We start from the raw sequence: 16,318 nt of genomic DNA, 5'->3' as shown, positions 1-16,318 counted from the left end.
GTACAACATTAAACATATGTATGTATGTATTTTGCACAAAGATGTGGGTTAGGGTCGGGTAGCGAAAAGTGCTTTGCGTTTTCGAAATTATCAATATTATATTCCGAGCTCAGCCCCGCTTTCGCGCAGGTAATTTAAGAGAAAACCTTTCATGCCACGAACAATTCTTTTCGTATTTCTAATCAAATTTAAATTTTTTTATATTTATACTTATTGTTTTTAAGGCTTATTGCTTGAGACAACTGTAGGGCACTACTAGAGCTAGAAAATATATTTTCTGTGCACTCTTCATTAATGAGAAAAAAATATCAGGTATAAAACGAAACATATTATAGTATCGAGGTTTGGGTGAGACATATATAGAGACATTAAAATCATACCTCACTAAATTCGCAAATAAATAAGACTTTCTGCTCACACTCACTCCCAAATGACCTTGAAATCGTTTTACCTTAGAAAAAACTACAGCTTTTCATTCCTTAATATGCTATTTTTCCATTTCTGTGGAGTTATTTTAATCATAGCCTAACGACACGAATTTTCCAGGTAATCTGATAATTTTCTTTCCAACAAATTAAGTTTTAGAATAAAAATTTAGACCAGAGTGTGGAGTGTTGCAGGGGACCATTCAATTTCTTTTTAATTGTCGCAAAAATCACTAAATCTGAAGTCATCGATAAAGCTCTACGTAGAATAGTTAAAGCGCTAAAAAAGCGTTTAAATCAGAGTTTGCCAATAAAAGAGTAAAAGCTTAAAGTTTTAGCTCTTCACAATATTCCTATTATATTTCTTCTAACCATCAAGGCGAAACCTTCTAAATAGTAATTCGCTTTAGAATAAAGTGGCAAGCATGTGTCAATTATTATTCCTAAATTTCTTAGTATGCATATGAAAGCTCCATAAATTTCTTGATCTTGTACGTATGAATGAAATCTTAAAATTGTATGGCTTGAAAATATTTATCAAAGTAAAAGGTGAAAGCTTCTGAAGCAGCTTCAGTAACACCAAAAGCTTCCAACAAAATTTTGTTTTAGTGAAATCTCAAAATTGAGTGGCTTCTGCAGAAGTTTCAGAATCACCAAAAGCTTCGAAAAACTTTTTTTCTCACAAGTAAAGTATCTTTAAAATATTGTTGTTATAATTAGCTATGTAACAAAAAGTGAAAGCATACTTTACAAATGAAAGCTTCGTAAGTTTTCAAAAACTTACTTATTTATAAAAGATACTTTCTGACAATAATTGGCACATTTCACTTAAGACAAAAGCTGGTTTGTAAAAATCTGTTGCATAAAGAGTATCAGAAGTGAGAAATAAGAGCGATTTTAAGAGCATAAATTTAACAAAAACAATTTATAATAAAAGTCGAGAAGGTCGTGCAAAACATGTTTAATCAGCGTTGTTGTTTTCTTGTTGTAAACAATTTATTCGAAGTAGCTAACTAAGCGGAGAAAGGCACAATTGAACTTCGGTCGCGATGCAATCCTCATTTACTTGTCTAACTAAGCACCAGCTCAGGGTTTGGATAGCAAAACAATGGCCAAACATTGCCCCTTCCCAGCTCACATGCTGAGACTGCTGAGACTGCTTTGAGCAAACAATGGAAACCACATACACATACTCAAGTTCAGGAGGGTTCCTAATAATCCTATTGCATTTCTTTTGATTTCTAAAATCACATGCGCATCTTTGCACATATTATATACCTTATATTCTTAACTATATGTAAGCATAACACCCTGTCTTAAAATAATCACACACACATATATGCTTCGCTCCCTACATGATATTTTGCTAACCGATTTATATAAAAAGCGCACATGCTCACTCACACATATATTAAATATCTCTGAGCAAGTTCAATTACCTTCCGTTTGATGGGAGTGGAAATCCGTCCAGTGTCCATGAAATTTGCGGTGTTGGATTTCCGGCTGCCGAGCACTTCAAGCTCACAGCCGGTCCCGGCTGCAGCGTTTGTTCGATGAAGCTATAAAGCAGCACTGGCGGCGCATCTACAACAAAAAAAAGCGCAAAAATAGGCAAGCATCAAAAATAGTTTCATAGAAAAATTCTGCAAACATATAGAAAAAGGACAGACAGCCATGCCAGTGCATAAGCGGCGCAAGCGAGGGGCCGAGCGGCTGGCTGCACGAATGACTGAGTGCAAATGAATGAATGCGGTGAATGCAAATGACAGAACAGCAGTGGAAAATGCGGCGCAGGCAAATTGCATAAAATGGAGCACACAAACGAACTTATTGCTTTTCAACTCTGCTTTATTTGTCGGCAAACACATACATTCTTATAAATATACATATAAACGAATGTGCGGTATATTTACTCAGAAGGCACAAAATTAAAGCAAATAAACCGGTTCGTAAATAACCAATAAATTTAAACACGAGCACAAACATGAAGGCGCATACATTTTCGAAATTGATTGGCGAAACAACGTTGAAATCGAGTTATCAATGGTAACAAAATTTTGTTGAGCCTGTTAAAAGTTGATTTTATCAAAATAACTCCTTCCTTTTCTCTGTACTAAAATTTTTACAGAATTTTTTTTTTCTTTTATTTTTTTTACTTCCTTTTAGAAGTCCCATTTAGAATGTCATCTAAATTTTATTAATTTTAAATCTAATCAAAAGTTCCAAGAAGGTCCAACGTTTTTAATCAAAATTTTGTTCAGCAATTACGCTCAATTCTGGCTCAATGGGTTTGTAAAGAACCAAAATTTTCCGCATTGGGACGCAAAGCAACCTGAAGAGATTCAAGAGCTACCATTTCATTCTGAAAAATTAAGGTTTGGTACGGCTTGAGGCCAACAATATCTATATCATCGACATACGCCAGCTGCCGTACACTCTTATAGAAGATTTGTACCCTTCGGTTTAGTTCTGCAGCTCAAATTATTTTCTCTAGAAGTACATATGTTAAAGAAGTTACACGAAAGAGAGTCGTCTTGTTTAAAACCTCGTTTGATATCCAAAGAGCACGGAGAGGTCCTTCCCGAAAGCAGCTTTGAAATCGACGAAAAGATGGTGTGTTTCGATTCTCTTTTCATGGGTTTATTCCAAGATTTGGCGCATGGAGAATATCAGGTCAGTTGTTGATTTTCCAAGCCTAAAGCCGCACTTAAAAGGTCCAATGAGTTTGTTGACGGTGGACTCTAATCTTTCACACAATACGCCGTCTCTTTTCGTAGAATTTCCGAGCATTATCCCTATCGGCCAACTTATCAAACTCTTCGTACTCACGTATTTCCGCCTCTCACTTTTTTGTCTGCAGATGTTCCTCACTTTCTTCTTCAACTCCCCTATCTATCTCGTCCCTTAAGTATTGTGGTCGATTGTAACGTTGCAAGGCAAGCAGTCTGTTTTCTCTCCACTGCGACACGGCACTCTTCATTGTATCAGCTCTTTACAACTGTGCGCAAAGAGCTTAAAATGTCGTCCCACAGTTCGGAATTGCTGACGAACCTTCTTTGTGTTTTTGAGGTGCAATTTTGCTGGACAGAGGCGGGTGCGTATCTTTGCTTCAGCAAGATAGTGGTCCGAGTGGATGTTCGAACCTCGGAGCGTATGCACGTGTAAAATACTGGAGAGGTGTCTTTCATCTATCACAACATGATGGACCTGGTTGGTGGCTTTTCGATCCGGAGGCAGCCAGGTGGCTAGATAATATTTCCTACGCTTGAATCTAGTACTACAGATAACCATATTTCGAGCAACGACGAAGTCGAAAGAGGTAGGGAATATCGAAATGGACCAGCTTTTATTTTTGAAATGATTTATTGAAACTCACCGATAGTGATTCTTCATTTGTGTATAGCAAAGTACTCGACACAACAACGCTTTTGTACTTGGCGAGGTCAAATCGCAGTCAAAAATCTAACAGACAAGCCAGTTATCAGCCAGTTTTAAAGAAAGTTCCTCCGCTTTTTAGAGAAAATATAAAATTTTTGAATTCTGCTAGCGACTGCCTGAATTTCGAACAGCTTAAAAGGAGCTGTGCCAACCAGCTCGCGATACGAAATTGCTCACAGTAAATGTTTTTCAATATTTTCTCAACAAGAAGAAACAATTGCTTTTGGCTTTGCAAAGTATCTTTAACTGCACCTTTCAAAAATATATCGAATTTGTTTACCATGCATTAAATTAAGCCAATAATATTCCATCACTATCCATTCGAATATTAATATGTGTTTTTGTACGTCTGTGGGCGTATAGTTTTCTCTCCATTATCAGGAGGATATTGTTGTGCATATTTCTCCTACATTCTCATATGTGGAGAGTCCGTCTGAGGTTTTTGGATAATCGGAAATGAGAATAATTTCCATGGTCATTACTCTATGCAAAATGGAGTAATTTCCGTTTAGTTGTGTCTGTATGGGTTGGTGTGAGAAAGCAACGGAGCACAAAATAACTACAGTAAACCGGAAATTAAGCGAAAATCCATTATTTTCCATCGCCCATGAATGATGTTCACCACAAATCAGACGATTTTAAAGCAATTATTATGGAGGATAACATTAAAATTTTACAAACACACACATACATATGCACACGTATGTGTTAGTTAATACACGAATATGCACAATGGTCTCACAGCGAAAAAGCGGAGCAAAGTGTAGCTATTCAAAAAGCTTTTGGTGAATATGAATGGGGCAGAAATCGAAATCGATAAAAATTAATCAAAACCGTTTCCACGACTTTGAATAATAATCATAAACATAATAATAATACATAATAATATTAATATAATATAATTAAAATAATATTTTGACGTATTCTCACCTCCTAGTTGCAACTCCGCTGTCGCCTGAAAGGTGTCGCCTTCGGGTCGTCGCACCACACACTGGTACATGCCGCGATTTTCACGGCTTACACGCGTCACCATTAGTGTGTCCTCGATGCGGCCCGATGAGGGCAGCTGTCGTCCGTCTTTGTACCAAAGTATATTCTGCATACCGACCGGACTGCCGTTGCTGGTCACAATGCAGCGAAACTCCGCGTTGCCGCCCATATGTACGCTCAGTATATTCGGTGAGATCTCCACTTGAATGGGCGTGGCAACAGAGAGTCGCAATTCGGCGCTCGCCTCGCCGCCCACATTGCTGGCGGTGCATTTATAAACACCCGAATCTTCACTCGTCACCGCCTCAATGGCGAGTATGGGACCGAGCAGCCGAACACGCGGCCCGCTAAGCACAGGCAGTGGGCCGGGGCCGTTATGGGTGTACCAGCTGAAAATGAGAGTGTATCTTGTAAATCAATCACTTATTAAGAAATAGTATGTGAATGAAATTCTTTGTATTTGCATTTGCTTTTTAAATTAATTTATGAAGTGCTATATTCGATTTCCTGTCGTACGCATTTCATAATTTTTTAATATTTCTTATTACCTCGAAATATACAAGTTAAAGGCATTATTATACCCTGAACAGGGTATATTAAGTTTGTCACGAAGTTTGTAGCACCCAGAATTAAGTGTCGGAGACCCTATAAATTTATATCTAAATGATCAGTATGTTCAGCTGAATCGATTTAGCCATGTCCGTCTGTCTGTAAGTCCGTCTGTCTGTATATACATGTACGAACTAGGTCGTCAGTTGTTAAGATATCGTTTTGAAATTTTGAATATGTCATTTTCTCTTCAAGAAGCTGCTCAACACTATAACATAGCTGCCATACAAACTGAACGATCGGAATCAAGTTTATGTATGGAAAGCTTTCCCATTTGATAATGTATCTTTACCAAAGTTGGTACAAGTTATTTTCTAGGGCAACAATGTAATCTCCGAAGAAATTGTTCAGATCGGCTCACTATAGCATATAGCTGCCATACAAACCGGGGGCTTGTATGGAAAACTTTCGCATTTCACGTGGTATCCTCACAAAATTTGATATGGATTACTGCTTAAGGTAATAATATAATTTCCGAAAAAAATTGTTCAGATCGGATTACTATAGCATATAGCTTCCATACAAACTGAACACATAGTTACTAAAAGAAATGCACCTTTGGTGCAGCCGAAGTTAACGATTTTTCTTGTTTTTATATTATATACAAATATTATTAAAACCTAAAATGTTTACGTGGCAAGAATAGCAAATTTCACACTGCGAATATCTTCGAGGGACTTTACCCTACAACGAGCAGTCAACACTTTTACTTGATTTACTCACGTCTTTCTCCGTCTAACTTTTTCGCAGTGTGCCATTTTTCATATATACATATTTTATTATTGATGTAAATTCAGTCAAGTGCAAAAAAGCTGTCAGTACTCATCAATCAAAAGTTATTAATTCACCCGCCGCTGCCTGCTCAAAAACAACGCTTCGCCATTTGCTAAAATGCATACACATTGGCACACTGGATTGTGTACAAATAATGAGTGCAGGACTTGGTCCCCCATTTTGCTATTTGAGCACCCTAACGCGTTCATATTTTATTTATAAATACATTGAAGCGTGTTTGCCTTTGTGAAAAGAATGCTCGCACGTTTAATTGCTTTCTTCTTTAATGGAAAATACAAACTTGTAGGCTTTGAAAATACGTGATAAACCCTGAAACCATTAGATATTTTTCTTGGTGTAGGATCAGTTATGATTGTAAGGTGAAAGATAGTTGAGCACAAAGCTTTATTAATGCACATATTTTTAGAAAGATACCCGATAATAAGTACTTTGCGGTTTGGCATAAGACTGAGTTCAAAAAATGCTCCTTCAATATTGAGATATTTTATAGTTACTTATGTAAATACAACCGCTAGTCTCAAATAAATACAAAAATACAATACGAAAAAGCATTGCAGACACATAACTATGTCTGTTTGTATATGGAACTTTGTGGTTCACAATGAGCCACTTGAAGGAGTGATATGTTGTAATAAGTGTCTTCACGAAATTCTGCGCGATTTATTTGCAGTTGCACTTGTCACTGACAAATTGAATTCCAGACATTTCCGTCGAATGCTCGCTCCAGACATTTTAAACATAAACAAAATTCGCTGACAGGCAAATGTAGCTGAGCAAGCGCATTTAGTTTTCAGCGCACTTGTGTAAAAACGCCCGCGATAACATCGCGTTTTAAGCGAAGTCGCGCAGAGTGCAGCGCCGCCATAAAGTGAGACGTAAAAGGGCGGCAAGTGCCACTACAAATGCACGCGTAACGGCAATGCGAAGTGGCGGAGCGTTTGCGAGCAGTGACAAATCTGGCCATTGCGACGAATACTTCTATTTATCTTACGCAAATAAACAAGCTCACCAAGTAATACACCGCAATGCGTGTGTGCGATGGTGTGTATAGCAACTGTCTGTCAGCTGTATCTGCGCTTGCCGCTCGAAGCTCGGAGTAAATGGTAAATGGCGGCGTTGACACTTCTGACGCAAATTTATTATTTTCGTAGCGAAACATATGCAATCAACCGAACTTCAGCACGCTTAAGCAAACAAACACGCTGACAAGCGAAGCACTCATACGAAAACAGACAACAACAACAAAAGGCAAACAGTACAACAGCAAAAAGAAAAGGGATCCTTCAAAAAGTGGTAAAAGGCGCCTGACATCAGAAGCAAGAGCGCTGAAATCTGCAGAAGAAGCTTCGCAAATCCAGACAGTTGCGACTGGGAATCACTGCCGGAATGGCAAACGTAAGCGTAAGCACAAATGGTTAAGTGAGCAACATTGTTGTGTCTTATTAGAAGGATTTCGTGGTGCGAATTTTGAAAATCGAGTTATGACTAATTTTTTTAACGAAATGTAGTTTGTATTATGATGAGATCCTAACAACTGAGATTTTAAAGCTTTGTTTAAGGTTGGAATAAATCCTGTCAAGGCTCATGAATGTTTCAAATATTTCATTTCTGTTATGAAACATATTTATTTTCGTCAACAAAATTGTCAGGTCGTTTGAGCTTTTCTCCTTGCTAAAAACATAAGCACAGGAACACCGCCTAAAATCTCACACTTTCAAACGCCAATTACAAAGAAATTAATAAATACACACAAAAAGTGCTATAGAGTATGACAAATCTAAATAATAATAATAATTAATAAAAAATTTCTAGAAATTTCACCCTCAGACACGCCTGCAGAATTCCACTATAATTTAAATGTATTAATATGCATTTAGGCACACAAAATTATTTAAAAATTTCTATAAAAATAACTTGAAATATACAAATTATGTGTAAATAAAGGAAGCAAATAACCTCACTAAATTAGCTGACTTTAATTTAATCACATCACACATTGTAAGGTATGAAATTTATGCCGCATCACGTATACGCCCCGTAGTCCTAATGCCCACTTGCTTTCAACAAGCCAAGTAAGCAAAGCAGCAAGCAAGCATTTTAACAAATAAACAGCTCGAGTGATTTCACGACAAACACTTTCGCATGTGTGTGGCGAAACCGAAAAGTATCTCTGAATAAAAAATTTCAAAAATATAAACTTAGAAGGGTTTCAAAACCATTAAAAATTATTACGACACAGACATGCGCTGCTAGGGCAACTGAGTCTACTGATTAGATAAAAATTGTCTGCAGTCAGACACGTTCCTCATCTTACATATTAACAGTTGCATTCGAATAACGCAAAGAATTATGGCCAACGACTCAATGCGCTCGTCTGTGTAGCAGTATCAACACAGTTATTCAACGACGACAGCAAAATGACGAAATAAAAAGCTCAGACCAAATGCTTGCTGCGACCTCCACCCATTTTCGTCACAAAGCAAAAGTCATATGCTCATATACTGAATTCTTCAGTGCAAAGATGAAAGAGAATTTCATATTATTCATGGACATTTCTCACTCGCATCACATTTGTCACTGAGTTTGAAGCGATATAGAAGGTTTTAAGAATACAGTTACACAGTTGTAATTTAATAATTTCTTGAAAAATATTTATTATTAAAAAAACGAATGAAAACTATTGTATATCATACAAAGCATAAATGTACAACACACGCGTCATGAACAGTGAAGTGTACTAAAAGCCATTACTGGAATTTTCGTTGGCCTCACAAAAGCATTGAATGGTCGAATTTCTTATATATACATACATTATATATACTATATATATATTATATTCATATGTGTGTATATCACACGTGTACTTCAAGTAAGAAATATTTCTGTCAGTCATTCAGTAATTATCGCCAGGCATTCTTTTGTTAGAAAATACATTTTATATCTCAACGTGGCAAATGCCTGCCATAATTTTCGGCATTAATATTGCGGCGCCAGCACCTTTGTGTTGGTTCGACCATTTATGGCAGAGCCCGTTCCTCTCGACTGCCTGCACAACTCGCATCATTCTGCAGTTGCCAGTTCCGATTCTTAATTATTGTACATTGTATTGTAAGGGGAGAAATTGGTCTCAAATAATTGAAGACTGGTGAGTTTGGGATGCATACGGAAAGTAGTGCGAACAAAAATATTCAGATATCAGTTGGAGAAAACCTAAGAAAATATAAAGTTCACTCTGCATAGTTTTACCAACAGATTAAATTTTTACCTCACTTATACCAAAGGTGAACTCGAATATGCTTAAATAGGATTCAACAGCGTTGCAGAAATTTAATAAGAGATATTTTTCCGTAGGCATTCTGATCTATTATGTGACTTATATTGGGGAGTCGAAAAATACTTTTCGTATTTTTAATCAAACTTCAACGTGTACCATTTTGGTGGACCATTTTTTGTCATTTTTCGGTTTTTTTTTTCTTTTTACAGGCTTCTCTTGAAACCAACTTTACTTTAAAAAAATTTCCAAGCCAATCTCACCCAGTCATTTGCCGAGTCATCATAGATGTGTGTGGTCTAGCGTTGTCCTGTTGGCAGATGAAGCCTCTTCAGTTGCTCAGTTCTTGTAATTTTTTTTTTTTTTTTTTTTGGTTTCTCCACTAAATTTTTCGCCGAAATGGGTACATCGAGCTTCTTTTTGTAACCAGCCTTTCTTAAATGCTTCCAAACCGTTTGATGTTGAATTTAAAGTTCCTAAGCGATATCATAGCTGCTTATGTAGCGGTCCCGGTTAATCATTTCCATAATATCATCGACTTTTTCAACGATATGTCGACCAAAGCGAGGTGCATGTCATTCTTCTGTGTTTTATACAAAAATTTCAAAATATGTATACCGAATTATTCTTCATTATTTTCACTCATTTTTAAACGCCAGTAACTTTCTTCAACTTTCCCGAATTTAAAATTTTTTTTATTAAATGGAGCCTGAAATCTCATCTTTCCAACACTATATGGTATGACACAATATGATTGGTAGCACTGGAGATATACGACTGCAACGGCAATAATTGACGAAGTACGAAAATACTTTTTCGACTACCAATATAGCCTCAGTTGGAACAATACCTTTACCAGTGTTGGTTAGTGCCAAAGTCACAACCGAAGAAGCAGCACGAAATGAATATGCTTTCACACAAACCTTCAACGAGCTGCCGCAAGGATTAAATTACCGAAGTAGTCGTATATTTATTGCAGCTACATTGCGTCTCGAATTCTTCTGTGTGGCACTGGCAGCATTAGGCTGCCTTCTCTTCAATTTAATTTTCTTCGTGCCATTTTCTTTGCCATCAATTAGAGTGTATCAGCATTGCAGGCATCTCGAATTTGGCAATTTCACTGCTCTTGTCATTAATTTCGCCATGTTTTTTGTGCATGTGTTGGTAATTATTTATGCTGTGCGCCCCATGTCTTGGGAAAAGTATTGGCTTCTGTTGGGCCATTATTGTGTCCACGCAGGCGTTGAAACAAACAATAGCGGTTTATGGTAGCACTTTCGTGGTCGCCTAATTCGCCATGGTGATAACGCAAAAATATTTATGAAAGCTCATTTCATTTTATCTTTGTTTTTGTTGCCTCTCTGTGGCCTTGATTAAGTAATTATAAGTAAATCCGAATGTTATTAATGTAATAATGCGCAAAGAGGCAGCTGCTCTTGCACATGCTCAGCCAAATTCTAATTGAAGCTCAGTTATTTCATCCAAAGCACAAGATGCGCCGCAAATTTAATATGACGGCGAAAACAAGAAGCCAATAGCTTCGCTTAGTATTATTTTAAATTTGGTTTTAAGCCTTTGCAATTCTGTTGCAAAATTTATTTTTAAATAGATTCGCCAATTTAGCTAATAATCGACAACTGACTCACTGTCTTGAATCATTTTTCAATAGCAAAAATATAAAAGTGCTGACTACTACTTACTACCTAGATACTTAGTTGCATATTCTTATTCTCCTTTTGTTCATAGGAGAATAACTGTTAACAAGTAACCCTCATGTGGATCATACAAGTACTACAGAAAGTAAAATGAACGGAGGCATAGGCAAGTTGCGCCTTTGTATGTCCTTAATATAAATAAATAAATGCAACCAAAGTCAATATTTTCCGGCAAAATCAGCCTTTAAGCTGCTGTTATGTGCAAATACTTGCTTCATTGCAAATCAGGATTTAAACTAATTCGCTTATGTTGCGAAATTTTGAGAAAAATCATGGCAAATACTGATGTCTTAACGAAAGCATATGATTATAGTTAGTAACAGAGGCTACCAGTTTTACGATATAGCTATTACACTAAAGGGCAAGGCACACACACACACACAAGCTAGGGCTTGTATGTGGAGCATTCAAATCCAATATCTGCTAGGACGAAGCCAAAGTAGGCAATCAACAGCCATAAGGGCATTCAAACCAACACCAAACGATTTGCTTGCGTTTTTGGAAGCTCGGCGGCCAAACTTACAACAACAACAACAACCAAAACTAAGCAAGCGCTTAGACACTTGCAAATATCGGAACTGGCGTTGGGAATGAACACTCAATCGACACGCACAAGCACTTCTATTATTTGTGTTTGAGTATGCCGCTCTCCCAAAGTGCGCCTTCTTCTTTTGTAACTCATTTTACGTGCTTCGTACGACCCCTTCATCATTACACGATGGACCGAACACATTAAGGCTAAAGTATCATCACATTTTCCTAACAAATATTAAATTGAATATTTTTATCATCAACCACATCAGCAGGCGACAACAGCAACAAAACCATTACAAAAGCACAGGCACTTGCACAAAAAGTAAACAGACACGGAGATGCTATCAGCAAAGAAGAAGGCCAAAATCGGGGAAAATCTCCCAGCAACGGCGGCAGCACAAGACGATAAGCAGGACTGGAGTAAAGCAGTAAGGCAGCTGAGTAGATGTTGGTGCTTGGAAAAGCCGAAAAAAGTGCCAACAGCAATTGCGGCATCATCACGCTGGCCGTCGTCGCCAGTGGCACTCGACAAAGTTCGAGTATATCTTCAGCTTTATATTCACTTTCGCATTTTCTTTTGCCTGCCCAAACTACTTACACTCGCGTACATTTTTATATGTGTAGATATGTGGCTGTGCGTTTTTTTTTCTATTATTTCCCGCTCCTTTTTATGCTCTTGCAACATGCTGCTACAGAGTGTAGTAGTTTTGTTCAGCTAACGCTTTACATATTACCGAATCGAGATATATAGTATACATGAGCAAGATGACGACACGCGGTGACTGTTTGGTTTTCCGTCCGTCCCTCCGTCCATTCAAGCTGTAAGTTTAGTAAAATTTGAGATATCTTGATAAAACTTGGTATGTGGGTTCCTTGTTATAAAAAAAATTCTAGTTCATAAATCAGCGTAATCGGACCCCTGGCACGCCCACAAAACGTCACTAATGAAAGTAGTATAAAGTACCAACACTAAGCACTAAATTAAAATATAGAACTGTAATTTGGCACGAAAGATCGCAATAGCAAGAAGCATCTGTGGACAAAAAAAAATTGGAAAAGTGGGCGTGGCCTGTAATAACATTCATGTACATATCTACGTATTAAACTGGTAAAGCTACAACAGCCACATTCACTTAGTACAAAAATAATAAAAACTCCTGCCGACAGTATGAAAATGCATGAAATCGGATAATAATTCCGCTCACTCTCTATTTAACGGTACTTCAAAAACTACCAAAGGCGCAAAAAATGAACAACTAAGTTCGACAGAGACATTATATTTCCCCTCCGATATGGGAGACGGAAGACTGTATAGGAGCCGGAAGTAAGAAAACTGCATGATGTTCGTGGCACTGTCCACTTTTTGGTGAAATCCGATATCTCGATACCCGACCGGCCGATTTCGACTAGATTTTCCAGAACACAAAACCAAGAAAAAATTAATATAACATGATACAACTTTGAACTAATAATAACTCTAAAGTATGCCACTTTATGAGCAAAACATACCCAAATGCAACCAAAACTCTACAAACCCCTAGATACCGAATATGTGGACTCTAGTATCTATAATTGACTTTCGACCGAAAACATCGGTTAATGAGTGAGATATACATATAAGTTAAATTCAAGGGAATGTTCTACTCATAATAATATATCAGTGTATCAAAAATAGGTTGAATTGGATGAATACTTCCCTTATCCGCCATGTACCTAGTACACAAATTTTTGAATTCCTGGGTGGCTTTATACCGCATATATCGGTCTGTATGACAGTTATCTTAAAAAAACTGAGTGAGAGAGTGTTTAAAACGGTGCATATTTTTCGTTCGAATGAACTAAAACGGCTGAAAACTTGAGCTAGACCCTTTACAGCTAACAAGCTTTATCTACCTTGTATGCAAGACTATCAATATTCAGTTATACCCTAACTTAGCTCTTCCTTACTTGTTTCACTTCGTTTTCGTAGAATGCCAAACAATCTTTTGAATTTTTTGCGACACCCCTCTCCATTTTAATAACCGAGGTTTTGCATTCACACAAAGGACTTCTCGTTTTAATAAGCAAAACTATTTGATTGCATATTTAGCGCAGGAAACTGTGGAGCATTTTATGAAACAGATAACAAATTTTTGAGATATCGAAATTTAAAATATTATGTAGTTGAAAGAATAATATCAAAATGGTAAATTTGGCGTCACTAAAATAAACTAACTGTGATTCCTCACCGAGAAGGATATAAACGCACAGGTTTCTGAAATGTCGCAAAGCGACATATTATTATTAAAAACAAGTAAGGAAGGGCTAAGTTCGGGTGTCACCGAACATTTTATACTCTCGCATGATAAAGTGATAATCGAGATTTCATTATCCGTCATTTACATWTTTTTTATTTTGCTGTAAATTAATTAGATTAGATCAATTTGTGTACTTTGAGTATTGAATTGTATTTTCATTTATTATAAAGTTATAGTCCGATCACGACAATTTTTCCACAAGGGATACCTCAGCTCAAATACCGTATATGTGTAAAGTTTTATTCCGCTATCATCATTGGTTCCTAATGTATATATTATACAGAGAAGGCATCAGATGGAATTAATTCAAAATAGCGTTATATTGGAAGAAGGCGTGGTTGTGAACCGATTTCACCCATATTTCGTACATGTCATCAGAGTGTTAGGAAAATATTACATACCGAATTTTATTGAAATCGGTAGAGTAGGTCCTGAGATATGGTTTTTGGTTCATAAGTGGGCGTCGCCACGCCCATTTTCAATTTTTAAAAAAGCCTGGGTGCAGCTTCCTTCTGCCATTTCTTTCGTAAAATTTAGTGTTTTTGACGTTTTTCGTTAGTCGGTTWACACACTTTTAGTGATTTTCAACATAACCTTTGTATGGGAGGTGGGCGTGGTTATTATCCGATTTCTTCCATTTTTGAGCTGTATATGAAAATGCCTGAAGGAAACRMCYVTRTAGAGTTTRGTTGACATAGCTGTAGCAGTTTCCGAGATATGTACAAAAAACTTAGTAGGGGCGAGGCCACGCCCACTTTTCCAAAAAATTGCGGCCAAATATGCCAAATTTAACTTTAATATCTTTATTTATGGCTTAGTTATGACACTTTATAGGTTTTCGGTTTTCGCCATTTTGTGGGCGTGGCAGTGGGCCGAAGAGAAGAGAAATACGAGTACCAAGTTTCATCATGATATCTCAATTTTTACTCAAGTTACAGCTTGCACGAATGGACGGACAGACGGACGGACGGACAGACAGACATCCGGATTTCAACTCTACTCGTCACCCTGATCAYTTTGGTATATATAACCCTATATCTGACTCTTTTAGTTTTAGGGCTTACAAACAACCGTTATGTGAACAAAACTATAATACTCTCTTTAGCAACTTTGTTGCGAGAGTATAAGAAACGGAATAAAAACGGAACTGAAATTTTTTTTGAAGAAATTTTGCTTTTTTCATACATTTGGTTGATAACTTCTGTTGCCTTGAAAATTTTTCTTAAGAATTTTTTTTTCTATTTTTATTCCTTTTTCGCAATTTTTTCTTTTTTCATGAAGCCGCATTGGGTTGTTTTACGTTATGGTTGCAAATAGAAGATGACATACCAAAGCATGACAAGCCAAAAGCAATAGGGAGGCGAGCGGAGAGAGTAGCGCACAAATCTGTATTGAATTGTCTGTGGTTAATAAGAATTTACTTTGAAAAGCTGGCTCGAACTATAAAACACCTTTTTCATTCCTGGTTGGAACTGTTGGAAATTACCGACTGATCGTAAAGCTTCTATTCATCGCAGCTTCCGTCTTATGCTGATTATTATGTTTAAATAACTTTATATAATCTTTCATATGCGATTTCTTATTAACCATTCAATACCCTACACGGCACACCATGGCCACAACTGGGTATTACCAATGAATAATGAATAAAATATTTACTTCTTAGAAATGTTTACGATTCCCTATCGTGTCATTCTTGTGCGACCCATCCAATTTGTCATGGCCGCATTGAAGTACCCAGAGTTTATTGGAGAAAACAAACACATTGCAATGACTTCACTTCATACATATTTGCGAGTACCGCAGATGCTTACCGCATTTGAATTTCTTCTATTTTCTCTGCGTCAATTTTTGTCAAGCCATTTCTCGCTTTCATTGCTTTCCTCAGATAATATAAACAAAACCGAAACTTTCTCATGCGGCAAGTGATAGGCCAAAATACAAGCCCATATATAAGTATGTGTACATATTATACCACAAATTTTATACATATACATATAAATAGAAGGGCATGTTGTTCGCATGTTTATTTGTGACCCTTTGGCTGGCCTTGTAGACTATGCGTTTCACTTTTTGTCTCTGTCTTCTTGAAAACTTTATTGCTTTTACCAGTATAATCACAAATAAATTCCAAATCATTTAACATCAATACGATCAATTCAAATACAATGTAAATACATCTGTGACGCCTTTGAATTTTTACGGAATGTCCCAGTCAGAAAAGAAATATACGAATTTATAACA

At 36.9% G+C, this 16,318-nt stretch overlaps 1 protein-coding gene across 8 annotated transcripts in view; it reads right to left on the bottom strand.

Moving 5' to 3' along the window:
• LOC108968971 (Down syndrome cell adhesion molecule-like protein Dscam2) overlaps nt 1-16,318 on the bottom strand; it is a 109,526-nt gene that overhangs the window by 54,934 nt on the left and 38,274 nt on the right. For all 8 annotated transcript variants that reach the window (XM_018933380.1, XM_018933382.1, XM_018933384.1 and 5 more), the window contains exons 6-7: nt 4,794-5,242; nt 1,865-2,009 (exon numbers count right to left, since the gene is read on the bottom strand). In XM_018933380.1, the coding sequence (XP_018788925.1) occupies nt 1,865-2,009; nt 4,794-5,242 (594 nt within the window). The remainder of the gene's footprint in view (nt 1-1,864; nt 2,010-4,793; nt 5,243-16,318) is intronic.

The sequence above is a fragment of the Bactrocera latifrons genome, unplaced genomic scaffold (assembly GCF_001853355.1).
Source record: "Bactrocera latifrons isolate USDA-ARS-PBARC rearing strain unplaced genomic scaffold, ASM185335v1 scaffold_235, whole genome shotgun sequence".
In the NCBI taxonomy this organism is placed as follows: Eukaryota; Metazoa; Arthropoda; class Insecta; order Diptera; family Tephritidae; genus Bactrocera; species Bactrocera latifrons.
This window is presented reverse-complemented; position numbering and strand designations above follow the sequence as displayed.